The following is an 18,769-nucleotide window of genomic DNA, read 5'->3' as shown; positions in this document are numbered from 1 at the left end:
CAAGACTGTAGTATCTCTTTCAATCGTCTAATGCACTAATTAAACATTTCTTTAAATTATTTACCTAATTGTATAAGACAAATCCTATGGAATAACAAAGTACCAAGAATTGAACTGGAAAAGTTAACATGGGATTATAAATTGGGATACTTGGACTCCTGGATTTATCATCGATCAGCACAAGAAATATTTCTATCATCTTTCTTTGAAGGAAACGGTTCCCTTCATGAATTTGAAAGGGACTGAATTTGATAAAGGAGGAGACAACAAAGGACATATATGTGGATTGTCAAGTCAATACAAAAAAAAAGGATAATCCTTATTAATGCAGTACATATGATAAGAAAATGGCAAGAAATAAATGAATATATTAGGGGGGGGGGGGGAAAGACCATTATGTAAATATGTACTACTGCCTATGAATCTTGGTAACAAAATATTGGATTCATGATATGACAAAGGAATAAGTTATGTTAATGTTTGTTATAGGGAAGGATCTCTTGTATCTTTTGAACAATTAAGAAATAAATATGGAGTAGCTAATGGGACATTCTTCTGCATTCTCCAGTTAAGATTGTTCTTGAGAGAAAGATGGGGACCAAACTTGGTTCCACCTGAAATTAGTGAGAAGAAATGAACAATTTGGCTGGGGAACACACCTAAATTTATATCTAAAACGTACTTTGCTCTCCAAAATGTGAGGCCAAAACCAGGTTGACAGAGAGCGAGAGAGAGAGAGAGAGAGAGAGAGAGAGAGAGAGAGAGATGGGAGTCGGATCTAGGTTTACAATAATGGAAAGATTGGTGTTTGGATAGTATGACCTCAATTAAAATGCAACATACAGATTAGTACAATATTATTTCCTACACCGATTATGCCTCACACCACAGGAATTACATAAATCAAAATTGGAAATATCAGAGATGTGCTTTAGATGTGGAAAAGAAATGGAAACGTTTGTACATGCTACATGATCATGTGTGAAGGTGAGACCTTTCTGGCAGAATATTACTGAAATACTAAAGGATAGCGGGTGGCTTTCGTGGACGACCCAGAGCTTTATCTTTTGGGTAATTTTCTTGAAATAAGTAACAAACTAAATTTCATTTGTTAAAATAGTTGTGGCTGTGACTAAAGAATGTATGGAGATTACTTGGAAATCCGACTCCCCTCTACAGATAACACGATGGAAGACAGATGAATATCTATGGGGGGGGGGAAATCACTTATTTAAAGAACAAAGATGACATTTATAAAATATGGCAACCATATTTGAACTATAGAGGCCCAAATATGAATAAAAAAGAAAAGGTGCTATTATTATAAAAAATTGTGATCTCCCCAAAGAAGATATTTTTTTTTAACCCAACTGTAAGCCCTGATGGTGTATGGTTTTATACTGTGGGTATAAAATGGTGGGGGTAGGGATTGTTATTCTGTTGTGTTTTGTTTTGTAAAAAAAAAATTCAAAATTTTCCATTGTTAAGACTTAAATAATTATGTATTTTTTTAATATTTAAAAAAAAATTCAAAATGTTCAGAGAAGTCATGTGGGTGAGACCTGGCCTGCCCACATCACCCCGCGGTGGCATTTGAAGCCTTGCCCCTGACCAAGGTGTTGCTGATTGGCTTAGGGTAGGGGCTGGGAGGTTCATCTTGGTCCACGAGGTAGACTTTATAGCAAAAGCAACATCAGGGGGAAGGAATGATGTATGTAGATGTCTTGATTCCAGAAAATCTGGGCCAACATGCTGTATTATTATATTACAGACATTTCTGCAATATGCAGTTGGTTGAGCTGGAAGCATTTATTTGCTATACAAAATAAAATAGTGAATATAACCTGAATTTGTACAGAATTAAACAGTGACCATTCTGATTTGATCCAAAAGATTAAATAAAAGCTACTAGTCATTAACATGTTTTTTCTGATAGCATTAGATGCATTTTACTTTATTTTGCAAAAACATAGCTATTCAGAGGTTCAGTGGATCCTCAGAGGGCTTTTTTGGGGTGAATATGGATCAGCATTTATCTCGAAATACTTTATAGTTCAAATGACGGGGTTTGGTATGGGAGGGCATGTGGGAAATAGTTTAAAATGGGGGAAATTGAGCTGTTTTTATGAGGCTTTCTAAAGTTACATTTGTTTTTAGTCAAAATTTGTTTAGCTAAATTGGAAGATATGGGGACTTTTCTATTTAAAGCCTATGGGTTAATTATAACTACAAAGGTTTTTTCTCCCTTCCAGGGCATGCAATACTGCATTTAGATGCATTGTTGAATTTGCTGGGCATTTACTCTTTTTTTAACCTATACAACTGAACAATTTGGCCCCTTGTTTTATTTATAAAGGTTCAGTGTATCTTTGCCTGCCTACTTCAGTCTGCAAGGGAGTTACAGAAACACCCCGCGTTCATCGAGCCGTGAGTCATGACTAATTTTTCCAGCTGTGTTAATAAATGTGGACAAGGAAACGCTCAATTTTAATAGCTGCAATGTGCAAGGATGCGGTGTACACAACAGTGGAAAATGAGTAGTCTGCAGCGTGATAGAAATTCTGGCCAGACCAATTTGATATGTAGGTTTACTATTTTATTTTGGTGGGGGGAAATCAATGAAAGGGACTCTATTACTAATCTACAAGCAGCAACTTGAGACCACTAGATTTAAACTGGGGCCAGTAACTACTGGACACGGTGTGGTTTTTAGCTGCATTGTTTACTCCTCATGATGAGTACTCTGGAGCAATTCAAAATTTGCCATGTGTTCTTTTAACACAGATTTGCTATTTTAAAACCTCTATCTTATCAGAAGTTACCACTTGCTGATTTTATTCCCAACAGGACAAAGGAGCACAAACTGCCAAATCCAGCAATAAAAAAGTACATGGTTGCTTTTGAAAAGCTTATTAATTTCAACGGTTTCACTTTTCAAGTAACCAAATTGCACTTAATAGTTAACAACCAGAGTGATAGGTGGTTCTGGCAAATGTTTGAATTTACAGGCAGAATCACTACTGGTATTCAAACTTCATTAATAAACGTGCCACTTTAAAACCTGAGATGTGCATCTAAGTAATAGGCTTTTCTCCTTTAAAATGAATGCTGCTTTCAGGACAGAAATAGGTTTACACACTGCTCTGCTCAACTTGATTGTCCTTTCTACCACACATTTTTATTGACAGAGAGAGGAAGAGGAGATGTATTGCTTCCTGCTTAATCCTGCTTTACGAAAAGCATCCAAACACTTTTCCCCAGAATGTGGGAAGCATCATGTATGCAATGGACCTATAATCTAATTTATTCTCTTTTTTTGAAAATTTTATTTATTGATCATAATAAAAATATAAGTAAATACATAATATTTTACCCCAGATAACCCTAACCCACCCATCCCTCCCAACCCTCCTCTAAACTACCCCAAAGGAAAAAGATAGAGTAAAAGAGATCAGCTTACATAACAACCTTCAATTATTGTCATGGTTTAGTGCAACCCCCAACAATTGTGGGAGGAAAAAAAACTATTACAAATCTAATTTATTCTTGTAAATTTTTTTGGAAATTGTATGAGCACAGGCATTAATTAAAATACAAATAGAAATTTTATTTCCATTACCGAATTAAAACTTGGAGCAGCCCACCCATAAAACTTGATATTCTTTCCCATTCTCCCCAGCGCAGCAAGGATTTGTTCTTTATTTATTTGGTTGGGGTTTTTTACAGCAACTAATCTACTTGGACCTGCTATGAAATTGTTCTGGTTCGTTTTTAAAATGTGTATTGTGAATGCAAATCATTTTTTTTTTAAAAAAGAACTTCACAATAACATTTTACTAGTTTGAGTAATGAAAGAAATTAGAAATGCACGCCAATTTATATTTCAGCCAATGCTTTCTCACCATAATGATCCGAGTTACTACTTTGCGAGAAGAGAGTACACATTTGATGGTTCATGTGGAAAAAAAAAATAGCCATCATCCCAACATTTTCATGCTGTGAAGTTGGAAGCATGTGGATCTTTTGTTCTGCTGCTTTCTGAAAGAGCTGAACTTTTGGAGGATTCCATGTAAGGAATGACAACACAAGTTGGGGAGAAGAGCAGCCCATCAGATTTTTAAAGACACGTGTCTTGGATCTGAGAATATTCTGTCTATGTTGAAAGCAATGTTCAACTCTATTTTAAAACTGTTTATCCAGTGCGTCAAGGATAGGACTCCTATCTTAGGATTGAGAATTAACAATGACTTTAGAATATTACTTGAGTTTGGTTGGGAATTTGAAATTATTTAACTTGATGTTTTGAAATTCTTAGATTTTATATTTGCTACTAATCTGCTGTATTTTCTGTAACCACAACTGGAATCAATGCTGTATTTTAATCATAAATGTATGAAAATAGCTCCACTGTTAAATCAAGTGGCCTTAATTGCTTCAATGTAGCAACTAGTAATAGACTTTTTTCTATGACTTATGATCATTTATTGGCCGATGAAATTTGTTGAATAGTGAAGAGGACATTAAACACCTAAATTTAATTGAAGGAATACATAGAATTGTTGAATACAATAGCTTGGTACATGAGTATCAAACAAGGCTTGACATTGTATTGCTTTGGTACATCTGTGCATAGTAAGGTTATTTGTTTGTTAAGTATGACTAGAAGCCTATTTATCCCTGGACTCTGAAAGATGGGTTTACACTTTCTTGATTATGGATAATTGAAATGTGTAAGTTAGTTCCAGTGCAGGAGTAATGATATGCGATCTAAAACTGGAATGTGCTTTTTGTTGTCCATTCACATTGAATTTGCATTGAGTTGGCTTTCTTAGCCATGCCAACTTGATTTCACCATTTAATTTTCAGTGTTTGTAATTGAAAATATTCTTAGTTGAGATTTACTACTTTAATAAAGATTTCAAGTATAGTGAGTTTTGAATTTTTAGGCTTGGATAGTCAAAAGGCAGTCTAGACAATCACAGGGATGGCCAACCTAGAGGGAAAAAAATACACGACATCATCTATGCACATGCACAGCCGTCCAGCAGTATCTCACAGAAATTGTGTTCTCTTGCACCAAAGCTGACTATTTTCATACTGATCACAAGAACAGTCAAGTTTATTCTCCTTCTCACCAGCTTTTATTTTTAAAAAATTTCCAGAAGGTATTTGGTAACATTTTCAAGTATTTAAAAACGGCGAAAATTAAATAATCTAATTTCATTAGAATACTCTATTTGGATCTTTTATTATCTTACAAATAGCAAACATACCCTATAACTTTCTATTTAAGAAATGGAATTAAATTTTCCCTTATACCATGGATTTAATGTAAATGATCCAGCCACCATGATTGAACACACACTTGAATTTTGGAAAAGTAAGCTCGGTGTATTATAAATTGCAATAATGAATGTTGAGTGCATAGAGATTATGAATTAATGTATTTTCACTCGTATAATGCTCAGAAAATCATAAATTGAGTAAAAATATTTTTGTATAGCACACATTTGGAAACCGTATGTGTGAAGTATTCTACATTCTGACTCACAAGAGCAGTTTTCGTTTTCTTGGGACATGAGGCAAAACACATTCCATAGTCCCTCTATCCGCCACAGTTAATCTCCTGCGATTTACACCCATTTAACTTCCCCCAGAGGTGTCAATTGCCCATAATATAGATATCCTCCTGCCACACATTAACAAGCTTTGGAGAGGAATCATTAAATAGATCAAAGACAGGGTTCAGAGTTGAGCAGGATTTAAATTCTGTTATGATTTAAAAAGCCTTTCTTTAAAAGAATCCTTATGTTATTATTCTTCCTCTGGGGATAGGTCTGGGCAATTAACATTGATAAGGTGCAATGTCCCACCCAGAATATCCTGTTTCTTGGAATACCATGGCACTCAGGCCAAAGAGATATTCCCGAGATGAAAATTTGAATTTTGCCCTTTTGTATGTACCCAGTTCCCACGCTCGCTATAAATTGTGCCTGTTCTTTCATTGCTGCTATTACATTCCCATGCTTGCTATAAATTGCCGGTGCGACTTTCCCACACCCGCTATATAAATTGTGCTCATGCTTTCAATTGTCGCTATTACTTTTCCCACACCCGCTATAAATTGTCCACATTGTTTCAGCATGTAAAAATATTCTTGTATAACGCGAAGTGGGTTAACTGGTTTGTAAAAAATGCGTGCATTATATGCATAAAAATACGGTAACCAATTTCAAGATAGAATCTCGTAGCATCAGAAAATTCTTGCTGAAAATCTTGCTCCCATTGTTTCTTAGTCTTGTGCAGGGAATTACTTCGAGACATCAAAAATAACTCGTAGAGGACTGATAACTTTTTAGTATTCAACTTAAGATTATAAATCTTCTCTATCATCTTTAATGCCAAGGAATTTAAAAAGATCATCTCTTCCTTTGGAGAAATAAATGCTCTTGTCTTAATAAAACTTTAAAATCCTAAAAAGAAAAGGGGGATTGGTGTTGCCTAATTTTAGATTATGTTATTGAGCATCTAATATTAGATGTATTAATTGTTGGATTCATCGTAAGGACAGATGGGATGTTGCTAGTTGGATTAATTTGGAAATTGTTTCTACCAAGAAGTATTCCCTCATTTTGATTGTTGAAGTTCCATTACCCTTTTCTGCTTCTAAATTAACTGATAATTTTGTTGTTAAACATATGTTGAGGATTTGATTTCAATTTAGAAAACATTTTGGATGCCATAGATTTTTATTAATCTGTCCTCTTTAACTAATTCCTTTTTTTTAAACCTTCAGTACAAGATTTTGGTTTGGTATCCAGTCTTTCCAAGATCTCTTTACTGGCCAAAATTTGACATCTTTTGAACAATTATTTTCTAAATCTAAAATAACTAAACATTTTTTTATAGATATTTACAGATTAGGAAAATTACTTTTTAAGAGAGAAGAAAGATTACTTGGGGTCAAATGTGGCCTAATGTTTGTACTTTTCATAATGCCAGGTTTTAGTTTCATATTGCCAGCGTAAAAAATAATTAAATTCATAATTTATGAATTTATGAGCTGCAGTTTAGAATTTTTAATATATCTGGCATTGATTTGCCAAATAATTGGGATGAACCATTTGCTGATTGATTATAGATACACTTAAGGTTTAAACCTAGTGGCTAGGTTGCTACCTAGCCTTTCCAGAAATTAGCATTGTCCATTCAAAGTTGAAACAAATAATCAATTAATTAATTTGTAATCATTTCATTTATGGAATTCACAAAATTATTTTATGCAAATATTTATGTCAAGGCTTGTTTGGGAAATGTATCAAACCATTGCATATTGCATCCTATGTAAAATTTTATTAGCAATAGAACTGAATGAAAGATTTTAATAAATCACCACTCGCAAATGTGCATTCTGTTTGCTTTCCAGCCCAAAAAGTTCCATTTCCTTATTCTAGTTTAATCACTCGTTAGGAAAAGGCTAATGTCTATTTAATTTTGCATTTTCTTTTAAACTTCTATGATTTCAATTTTGAAAAGTTCAATGGAAAGGACTTGTATGAGCTAGAAGTTTATTTTTATTAACAGCCTTTTAAGTTCTCTCTGAGAAATGATCTTTCCCACAGTTGGACAGTGCAAAATAAAACCTACATTTTAATTTGGAATGGCCTTCAGGGAATTAAACTTTTTTTTAAAATGAGAGTTTATATTGAATATTTTCTAAAATCAAAAAGCAGGTAATTCATTTTCATTTTTACTTGAGGTGTGATTAGTGCAAGTTCATCCTTGCAGGTGTAAAATATTGAACACTTCTGCTTTTTAATTTTCCAACATCCAGGGTATAAAACACTATACAGTTGACTCGCTTAATTAATAGTAAGAGAGATGGAGGCTGATGTCCTGAGGCCTGCTGTCAGTGTGTATTCTCATTTTGCAAGATTTTCAAATTTGTAATCCCTCCTTGTTCTAAAAGAAAAACAAAGATTTTCTGCAATTGATTTCAAATGGCTTTTTTTACTGGACTGAAAGAATTCCATAAGGTATCATGTCTTGGAAAAGAACTATATACTGAATCTTGGAAAGTGAAATGGGGATATTAATGATGGCCATATAGTTCAGACAGTGCCAAATCTGCAGTTTCTGGTTTATTAATGTGTAATTTTCTTAAATATATCTTTAATTCATGTTTTTTTACTCTTAGCAGTTTATATCCATTAAACAATGCTTTACTCTCACAGGCGTTCACCTGGCATGCGGTCTATGTTTGGACCACTGCAACACAGGATCTTTAGGGTAGGGTGATGCAACTACCAAAATTATTTTTGTGAAGATTTGCATATTGTTTGGCGTGTGATCTTAATGGAGCTTATGTTATTTCCCATGTGCTTTTTTTTTTTGTAACAGCATCCTAAATTCTGCCACCTGCACACATGGGTTTAGAATTAACAAGTTAACTGCTTGGAGTAGTTTAGACAAGTGAACGCACTGCACTTCTGTGATATAATTGAGGTTATAAAATACTGGACGGTGATTTATAATGTATTTATAACTCGTCTTCTCAGTGGTGTTTTCATCTTTTTTTTAATTTTTTTTTTTAGTTTTATGTGATTTCAATGTGTTTTTCTCCTGTCCCATTATCGCTCTCATATGTAATGGCTCCAATGCAGCTAGATGAAAGAAGTGCGTGGGCAGGTGTATAAAGTGGGTTCGAATCAGGTCAGTATGGAGAATACTGTAAGTGACCGCCTCTGAATACCCGAACTTAAATTGGAATCCTAATTATAATTTGGTTGTTTTGGCATGATTTGCTGTCTAAAATGGAACTCAGTCAGTCATTTAAGTTCCTTCAAGTAGTAGTGCGACCTCTTTAAATCTTTTAGGAGCTTCATTTGGATGAAATGTTTCTCCTTGTTTTTCTTAAGGTAGGAAAAGGAGTTCAGACTTCCTTTAACTGAATCTGTTGATTATGGATCTCTTTGCCTATTCCAGTAAGTTTGAAATTAAACTGTCGTACAATTTTCTATACTCTGCTCTCTAAGCATGTACAGTCCAGATAGACTGACAATTTTGGTGAGTTTCTTCCCCTGCAGTCGGTGTAATTGTATCCAGCTCTCTAGTTATCACAAAGTTAATTTTCCTACAGGTTTTATTTCCAAGACATGGTACTTGCCTGGAACCTTCTTCACAAAAGACTGATAGATGACCTCTTAAAATGCAAGTTGACTGAAACAAATATGAAATCATCTGTATGATTTGTAATTTTTATTGACAATAAAATGTACTTGGGTATAAAAGTATGTTTCCGATGGCTGCCTTGCCCTGCAAGTCCAGACTCTGAAAGAAATGCCAGTAGAAGACTACTGCATTTACATTGTAGTTAAACCCAAGAAATCCTAACCAGATTCTCTGAGGTTAAGGATGAGGTTCTCTTCGCCCATACAGAAAGCAAGAAATTTTCAACTTTGGTGTGATGTAGGGTCCCCACTAATGCTAGTTTTGATAGGTAATGCACTGGCAGTACTTGTGAGAGCCACATGCCTGTTTTATTTTTGTGTTGTAACATATGCAGAGTGAATATACGGTGATATATTTATAATGCTAATAGTCTCTGGAATGTTGTGATTCTACAACAATTAATTTTCATTGAATACCTTAGAACTGACAAAATACTTTCACTTTGGTGTTACCAGCAACTTAAATGTGTATACATATGCTGGTTTTTGGAAGGCGTAAGATAGCAGTGATTATATTCCAAACTTCTGTAATTAAATTTTGATGCTCATTGTTTCAGATGTAATCCCAGTCTCCTAACATTTTGAATTGTGTTTTATTCTATTTTATAACAGTTCTAAAATTTGAGCAAATTTATTGCCCTAGTGTAATTTTATAAAACTTATTTTGCTTTCATAGTCCTATAGTAATGAATAACTTGATATCAAGCAGCTATTGGATATGCAAAAAGCAACTATCTTGGCTTCCATAACTACCTGGAGACATGCCATGTCAAATAAACGAATCAGGTAGGAGGAAGTTGGGTGCTAAAATGGCCAAGGAGCTTGATCTGAAATATTTATTAAAACTTGTATTTTTAATATCTTTTGGCTTGAAGGACCCATTTGTCATAAAAATAATTGGAGTTTTAATAGTACTGGTCTTGTTGAATTACTGCAAATATTTTCAGATTGAATTCATATATATTTTTTGTGCAAACCTTCAAACCATGATCAATGAGTTATGTTGTGAACTCATTGTATATAGGTACATTTTAAATTGTCCATTTAATTTGGGAAAGGCACAAGGTATTGGAAGCATACTTAGTCAGAGGGATATAAAGTGGAATAATGTCGGTATTGTGATTCCTAGTTTCCTGCTTAACCTGATTGTGCACTATGACCCCTGTATTGCAGGAGATGCCAGTCGGCAGAGAATCAGATTTACGGACGATCGGGTCTGCAAGAGTCATCTTTTGAGCTGCTGTCCACATGACATTCTCTCTGGAACGGTAAACAGTTTTATGAAATATATAAACCATTTCAATTTGAAATTAGTCATACCCTGATGGTAACAGTTTTGTGCCTTTTGTAATTTTAAACCTGTTATTTTTGTGATATTTGGAATAGGTTGTCATGAAAAATGGAGATCACTAAAACGTTTTCTCAATTGATTAGATCAAGTCAGCTCCTTTTTAAATTATATAGTTTAATCATCAATTTTAGCCTGCTCTATGTGATTCATATTGTATACAGTAATGGTACAATAAATGGATTTATAATAGCATGAATATTATATTTTTAATTTTTTTTAAGTTTAGACATACAGCACAGTAACGGACTATTTTGGCCCATGAGTCCATGCTGCCCAATTTATACCCCATTAATCTATACTCCTGGTATGTTTTGAACAGTGGGAGGAAACCAGAGCCCCCAGAGAAAACTCACACAGACACGAGGAGAACATACAAACTCCTTACAAACAGAATGGGATTTGAACACTGGTCTGGTCCCAATCTCTGGCGCTGTAAAGGCATTACACTAACCGCTACGCCAACCGTGCCAATATCTACCGCATCAAAACAATCCATTATTAGCTGCTCTGTTGATTTTGCATCCTAAGCTTGCTCAGTTTTGTTTTTGTTGTGTGGGTATTAATTCATCATGGAATATGCTCATAAGGTCCTTAATGTTACGATATGTTTTTGTTAATGTAAAACAATATGATACTTGCAGTGTGTGTTAATGCACTGTTCATAATGTAATTATACTTTGGTATTGTTTATATGTCGCAGTTTTATAATGCATAAAAATGTACAAAGGAAAAGCTATTGTTTGCATCCATTTAGCATCTCTCAGGGCCCCAGGAAGTAAAGACGCGCTTCAAAGTTAGTCCTTTTAAGACAGCCTTAGTTGCAAAGGAGAAAGAACTTATGCAGCAAAGTTCCCCAGATACTTCAAGATTCAAGGTTTCTTTATTATCATGTAATAAAACAGAAAATGTAAGGCAGACAAAAAGAGTTTCCATTATGTTTCCTGACACCCCTTACAGTCAGAGAAGAGAAGCAAAATTCCCTTCAGAGACACTGAGTGTCTGTGGATTTGCCTACAGTGCTCCCACGACCTCTGCAGCCACATGAACCCCTGTTCTATCCGTTGGCAACCCTCCGGAGCAGTGCTGTTTTTCTGCTCTCTGCTCTCCCTGGGTCCACACTAGTGGCAGCACTGCCATTCCTTTGTTTTACTACTTGTTTCGTCGTGCGAAGTTAGATGGGTGGTCAGGAATGCCTCTGCTCCCCAATGTTTAAAATACAAAAATGGGATCTTTCATGTTCCTACAGATAGATCTCAGCTAGAATTCCCCCAATTCTGCTTTGGAGGGTCCAAAACACTGCTGAGCCCGGTATCCACTGAGCCATGGCTGTCTGCCACATTTCAAATTTGGAATGTGTCGATTTAATCAAAAGCTAAAACATACACATTCAGGAAATCTAAAATAAAGAGAATACTGGAAATTCTCAGAAGCTCAAGCTCTATCAGTGAAGATAAACAGAAATTAATATTTTGAGTTGCAAAGGAAGGGGACGAATGGGAAAACCAAAGGAAATAGCTCTGATTGGATGGAGTCCAAGAGAATGACTAACTAAAAAAGTTTAAGCAGAACTGGTGAACGTTAATGACATTTTTTTTTTAAAAAGGCAGGACCTATAGAAAGTTAATGTTTCAGGTTAGAGTCCTTTGTTAATTGCATTTGATCTGTCTGAGTGTTAAATGGGAGGTGAATGGCAACAGTGTAAAGAGAAAAAATATCAATGATCTTAAATAACAAAATACTGCAGAAACTAGAAATCTAAATTAAAGGAAGAATCTGGAAATACTCTGCTGGTCAGGCAGCATCCATGGACAGAAAAAAAAATACTGCACTAAAATTGGTTTTGAGTCCTTGTGGTTACAATGTGCCTGGTCAAAAGATGAAAACCAACATTGGACATTATTGGAAAAGTGTGAGACAGAGTTAGAAAATCGAAGTCACAAATAACTGCGAAGCTTGGGATCAGGAGATGTAATACCTGTACTTTCGGCTCAAGGGAGCAAAGTACTCTCTTGAATGAAGCAATAATTCATTGTACAGTACATTTCCCCATATCCGAAAAGCTTGGGACTGAACTTTTTTTTGGTTAACTCGACTTTTCGGATAACTGTATAATGGCTTTAAGCAGCCCAGTGAGATCAGCAGATTACTTGTATCAGTTATCAGAAAAAACAGAATATCCGCCGTTGCCGCTCCCTGGTACCCCCCCCCCCCCCCCACTGGTGTCGCCACTCGCTGGTACCCCCCCACCTCTGTCACTGATCCTGCCCGAGGTCCCTGTTCCTTCCCTGGAACAGCAAAGAATCAAGTACTACTGTGGAGGGTAAAGAAGAAAAGGAAAGAGAGAGGGGAGGGAGTCACCTGAAACGAGAACAATCTCCTCATGCACTGCCTGACCTGCCGACTTCCCTCAGATGCTCGTTGATGGCTTGAGATTCCAGCCTGCTTCTCTAAGCCAGCGGCCAGCCTCAATCTGCCTTCCCAGCTGGTTTTGAGCTCTTTTTGTTACCAAACTGGTGCTCACAGAGCTCGTCAGGTGCAAAAAAAATTTAACTTGTTATGTCATGTTACCACCAAAAAAATGTTATGATAATTGAAATTATCAGTTAATGGGGAAATGTACTGTACTTCCTCTGATGTAGTTTTCTCTGTTGAAATGAACAAATGCAGATGTGATGACTGCTTTACAGAACACCTCCATTCAGCATACAAGGAGATCCATAAGCTTTCTGTTCCTTGTTGATTTAATTCTACATCGCACCCCCATTCTGATCTTTGCCATTGGCCTCGGTTTGAATAAAGCCCAATATAAATTTGAGGAACTGCATCATGTCTTCTGATTAGGCATGTTATGTCCTTCAGGGAATATTAGTGTATCAACCATTTCTGATCGTCAGCTTTTCCATTTTGCTTCAGAATTTGCCAGTTCTGATGGATGTATTAACCTGTAATGTTAACTCTTATTCATCTCTCCACAGATATTGGATGATCTGAGTATTTACAGCATTCATTTTGTTTCAGATTTCCAGCATCTGAGGTTTTTTATCTCACAGTTCTAACACTTTTTATCCTTCACCTCTCCCAATCCACTTTCCTCCAACCTTCGAAGTTCAAAGAGGATCCAAATTAGTTGTGATTCATAGAAATCTATATCATAGTACAGGCACTTTGGTCCATGGTGTTGTGCCAACCTGGTAACCCATACTAACAGTTGCCTAGAATTTCTCTACTGCATAACCCTCCCTTTTTCACAGATCCATGTACCTATGTAATAATCTCTTAAAAGATCCTGTTGTACCTGGTTCTGCCACTGTTGCCAGCAGCGCATACCATGCACCCACCACTCTCTGTGTGAAAATCTTATCTCTTTGCTGTACTTGCCCCTGTACTTACTTCCAAGCACCTTAAACCTATGCCCCCTCATGTTAGCTATTTCAGCCCTGGGTAAAAGCCTCTGGCCATCCACATGATCAATGTTCAGAATTTATTATCATGAATGTGTCACAAAATTTGTTGTTTTGTGGCAGCATTATTGTTTATTACATAAAAGTTGCTTTAGATTAAATTTCCAAAAATCACTATTTAAAAAAATTTATTTAATGTAAAAGCAGAGAAAAAAGTGAGGTAGTGTCCGTGGTTCATTGTCCATTCTGAAATCAGATGGGAGAGGGGAAGATGATGTTTTTGTACCATTGGTCTTTAGCCTGGGTGATAAGTCCTTGATTATAGAGGCTATTTTCTTGAGACACTGCCTCTTGTAGATGTCCTTGATGGAGTGGGATTAATGCCTATGGTAGCATTGGCTGAGTTCAGAACTCTATAGCCTTTTCCCGTCCTGTGCTTTGGTGCTTTCATACCAGATAGTGATGCAGTCAGAATGTTCTCCACAGTACACCTGTAGAAATTTGCAAGAGTCTTTGGTGACATACCAACTCTCCTCAAACTCCTCACAAATTATAACCACTTCATGATTGCATCGACATGGAGGCTCCAGGACAGATCCTTAGAGATGTTGAAGTTTCACTGCTGATCCCTCAATGAGGACTGATTTTCCCCTCCTTGGTTTTGCATGGCTGTGGCACCACACTGATCTATCTCCCTCCTGTATTGTTCCTCATTGCCGTCTGTGATTCTATCAATGACTGTGCCTAGCCACACAGTATTGGGGCTAGAGTGTAGAGCAGTAGGCTAAGCAGGGGCCCAGAATGATGGTGAGGGAGGAGGTATGGTGCAAGTGAAGCATTTCCTGCATCACAAGGTAGGTGTCAAGAGGGCAATTGGTGGGGAGGGAGGAATGGACAAAGGAATTGCAGAGGGAAAAAGAAGGAAAGAGGGGAAGAGAGCAGAATGTGTCTGATGGTGGGGTCACATGGTAGGTGGCAGAAATGGCTGAGTTGGTGGCGAAAGCTGTTTCCCAGCCTGGCAGGCCTGATATGTTAGATGTGGGGGGGTGATAGGTGAGGACAAGGGAAATCCTGTTCTTGTTGCAGAGGGGGCTAAGGCAGATGTGTGGGAAATGGAGGCTATGTAGGTGAGGACCTTGATGATGGTAGAGGGGAAGCTATTTTATTTGAAAGACATCTCTGATGATCAGGCATGATCATCTCATCCAGGGAGCAGATGTGACGGAGATGAGAGAGAAAGGAATGGATCCTTGCAGGGAACAGGGTGTGAAGAGGCACCTACCTCTGTGATTGCCGGAAATGCTCTGCTTGCGCATTAACGTCGAGCTCTGTTCTGTCCCCTTTCACAGAGCTAAAAACTACCCCCCTCCTCCGGTCAATTCTCACCTCTCCTCTCCCGTTAAGGGAGAACCCTGTATGTCTCCAATACAAACCATTAATTAATCTTGTGAACAGTTGGGTCAATTCTTATCACCCAGCCAGACACCAGATATCCCTATTCTCTGTAGTAAAACACGAATTCTGCAGACACTGTGGTTGAAATTTTAAAATGCAATGCTGGCAAAACTCAGCACTCCATTCCTCCCTCCCCACCAATTGCCCTCTTGACACAAACTATGTACTTTATACACCAAAGATAAAGATACATGACCAATGTTTTGGGCTTGAGCCCCTCATCAAGGTATGAGTGAAATATGAGCAGGTGTCTGAACAGAATGGTGGAGGAGGAGCATGGTCTAATAAGCAGGAGGTATAAGGTGGATAAGAGAGGGAAGGCACACCAGCAAGCAAGGGGAAGAGGGATGGCTCTTTTAATGGAGGGGGAAAGGGTGGAGATAATTTCATTAGTTTTGCTAACGTCGAGTGCCAGGTTATTATGGCACCACTCAACTAGCTAATCTATCTCCCTCCTGTTTTCTTTCTCATTGCTGCTTCTGACTCTGCTTCTCAGTGCCCCTCATCATGTGTCACCCCTCAGAAGTCAACATTCCAAGAAGACCAAGTTCACTCATCCTATCTGCAAGGCGTGTTCTCCAATTCAGGCACCATCCTTGTAAATCTACTCTTATCCACATCTTTCTAATGAACACAATAATGCTGCTGAGACATCAACTGTCTCCACCTTGGTGGAATGCTCTGCTTTCCACTTTCTTTGCACGAATCCCAACCTCGCTGTCAAACACACGGTGCCCTTGTGGTCTGGCGCACTGATCTCTACCTTTCCAAAGTCAGATGACAACTCTCAAGACACCTCCTCTTACTTACTCCTTCAACAGGACCCCATTCAAAGAACATCAGGCCACCATCTACATACTATCTCTAACCCATCGCTTCCAGAGATCATTCAACAGCCTCCAAACGTAATGTTTCCCAACCTCATATGCCCAGTTCCACCATTCACCCATGATCCACAAAACCAATTGTCCCAGTAGACCCATTGTTTCTGCATTCTACCACCAAACTGATATTTTCCCCCTCTGGTCCAGTCCCTCCCCACCTACATTTGACATACCACACATGCCCTCTATCATTTCAACAATGTCCAATTCCCTGAACATGACTGCCTTATTTTCACTTTGGGCATCCAATCTCTATCCCCCATTCCAAAGGTCTCAAAGCCCTTCGTTTTTTTTCTCAAGCACCGGCCCAACTAGTCCACCTGGCAGAACTTGTTCTTTCCCTCAAGAACTTCTCCTTTGACTCATCCCACTTGCACCGTCCAAAGGGTATCCATGGGTCCCAGCTATGCCCGGCTTTTTGCTAGGTAACTGAAGCAATCCATGCTACAAGTCTACACAGGCAAGGCTCCTCAACTCTTCCTCTGCTACATTGACATCTACGTAGGTGTTGCCTCACACACCCACGTCAACTTTATTCGATTTGTTACCATCTTTCATCCTGACCACAAGCTCACTTGGTTCATCTCTAGTAACACTCTCCTCTTTCTCAGAATCTGTCTTCATTGGGAGACAAACTTTTAACATACATTTTTGTAACAAACCCACCAACTCTCACAATTAACTTGCCTACAGCTCTTCACATCCTGTCCCCTATAAGAATGTTATTCCATTCTCTCAATTCCTCTGTCTCCATCGCATCTGCTCCCAGGATAAGGTCTTTCATTTCAGATCATCTGAGATGTCCTCCTCTTTCAAAAATTGTGGCTTCCCCTCTACCACTATCAACTCAGCCCTTACCTGCATCTCTATTTCTCACACATCTGCCCCAAATTGTAGTAAAGACAAGATTCCTCTTTTTATCACCTACCACTCCACCAGCCTCTGCATATTGGCATCCTCATTCAACGTAATATCCTTCTAATTTTCCATCACCTGCAACATGATCCCACCACCAGTCACATCTCCTCCTCTCTTTGCCTTCCACAAAGACTCTTTCCGTGACTTATCCCTTCCTCCTAATTGCCACCTTGAAACCTACTCCTGCAACTCCAGAAAATGCTTCAATTATGCCCACACCTCCTCTCTCATGACCTTTTGGTGTACTTCACTTGTGAATCTGTTGGGGTTATCTACTGCATCTGGAGAGCCAGTGGATGTAGTGTACCTGGACTTTCAGAAAGCCTTTGATAAGATCCCATATAGGAGATTGGTAAGCAAAATTAGAGCATGTGGTATTGGGGGTAGGGTACTGGCATGGATATAAAATTGGTTGGCAGACAGGAAACAGTAGGGATTAATGGTTCAATTTCAGAATGGCAGCAGTGACTAGTGGGGTTATTGCAGACGGTGCTGGGACAGCAGTTAACTTAACAATATACATTAATGATTTAGATGAAGGGATTAAAAGTAACATTAGCAAATTTGCAGATGACACAAAGCTGGGTGGCAGTGTGAAATGTGAGGAGGATGTTATGAGAATGAAGAGTGACTTGGACAGGTTGAGTGAGTGGGCAGATGCAGTTTAATGTGGATAAATGTGAGGTTATCCACTGGTGGCAAGAACAGGAAAGCAGATTACTATCTGAATGATGTCAAATTAGGAAAAGAGAAGTATAACAAGATTTAGATGTCCTTGTTCATCAGTCACTGAAAGTAATCATGCAGGTACAGCAGGCAGTGAAGAAAGCTAATGGCATGTTGGCCTTCATAACAACGGGAGCTATAGGAGCTAAGAGGTCCTTCTGCAGTTGTACAAGGCCCTGGTGAGACCACACCTGGAATATTGTATACGGTTTTGGTCTCCCAAGTTTGAGGAAGGACATTCTTGCTATTGACCGGGTGCAGTGCAAGTTCATGAGGAATATTCCCGGGATGGCAGGACTGTCACATGTTGAAAGATTGGAGTGATTGGGCTTGTATACACTGGAATTTAGAAGGATGAGAGGGGATCTGCTTGAAACATACAAGGTTACTAAGGGATTGGACACACTAGAGGCAGGAAGAATGTTCCTGAGACCACAGTTTAAGAATAAGGGGTAGAGCATTTCGAATGGAGTTGAGGGAAAACTTTTTCACCCAGAGAGTTGTGGATCTGTGAAATGCTTTATCTCAGAAGGCAGTGAAGGCCAATTCCCTGGATGCTTTCAAGAGTTAGATAGAGCTCTTAAAATAGCGGAGTCCAGGGATATGGGGAGAAGGCAGGAACGGAGTACTGATTGTGGATGATCAGCCACGATCACGGTGAATGGCCTGCTCCTGCACCTATTGTCCATTATCTGGTGCTCCCATGATCTCCCTGCTAATGGGAGATCAATTTGCTGAGCATCATTGCTCTGTTCGCAACAAGCGAGGATCTTCCTGTGGCCAACCATTTGAATTCCATGATTT

At 38.0% G+C, this 18,769-nt stretch overlaps 1 protein-coding gene across 19 annotated transcripts in view; it reads left to right on the top strand.

Annotated features, from left to right (window-relative positions):
- Positions 1–18,769, top strand: part of LOC138748389 (putative RNA-binding protein Luc7-like 2) — a 67,953-nt gene that overhangs the window by 16,709 nt on the left and 32,475 nt on the right. For 4 of the 19 annotated variants that reach the window (XM_069908503.1, XM_069908502.1, XM_069908487.1 and 1 more), the window contains exon 2: positions 10,404–10,498. In XM_069908503.1, coding sequence (XP_069764604.1) covers positions 10,404–10,498 — 95 coding nt within the window. The other 15 variants (XM_069908498.1, XM_069908496.1, XM_069908497.1 and 12 more) reach the window with 13 other exon arrangements.

Source organism: Narcine bancroftii, chromosome 13 (assembly GCF_036971445.1).
Source record: "Narcine bancroftii isolate sNarBan1 chromosome 13, sNarBan1.hap1, whole genome shotgun sequence".
Classification (NCBI taxonomy): domain Eukaryota; kingdom Metazoa; phylum Chordata; class Chondrichthyes; order Torpediniformes; family Narcinidae; genus Narcine; species Narcine bancroftii.
Note: the sequence above shows the minus strand (reverse complement) of the source record. Positions and strands in the feature narration are given on the sequence as shown.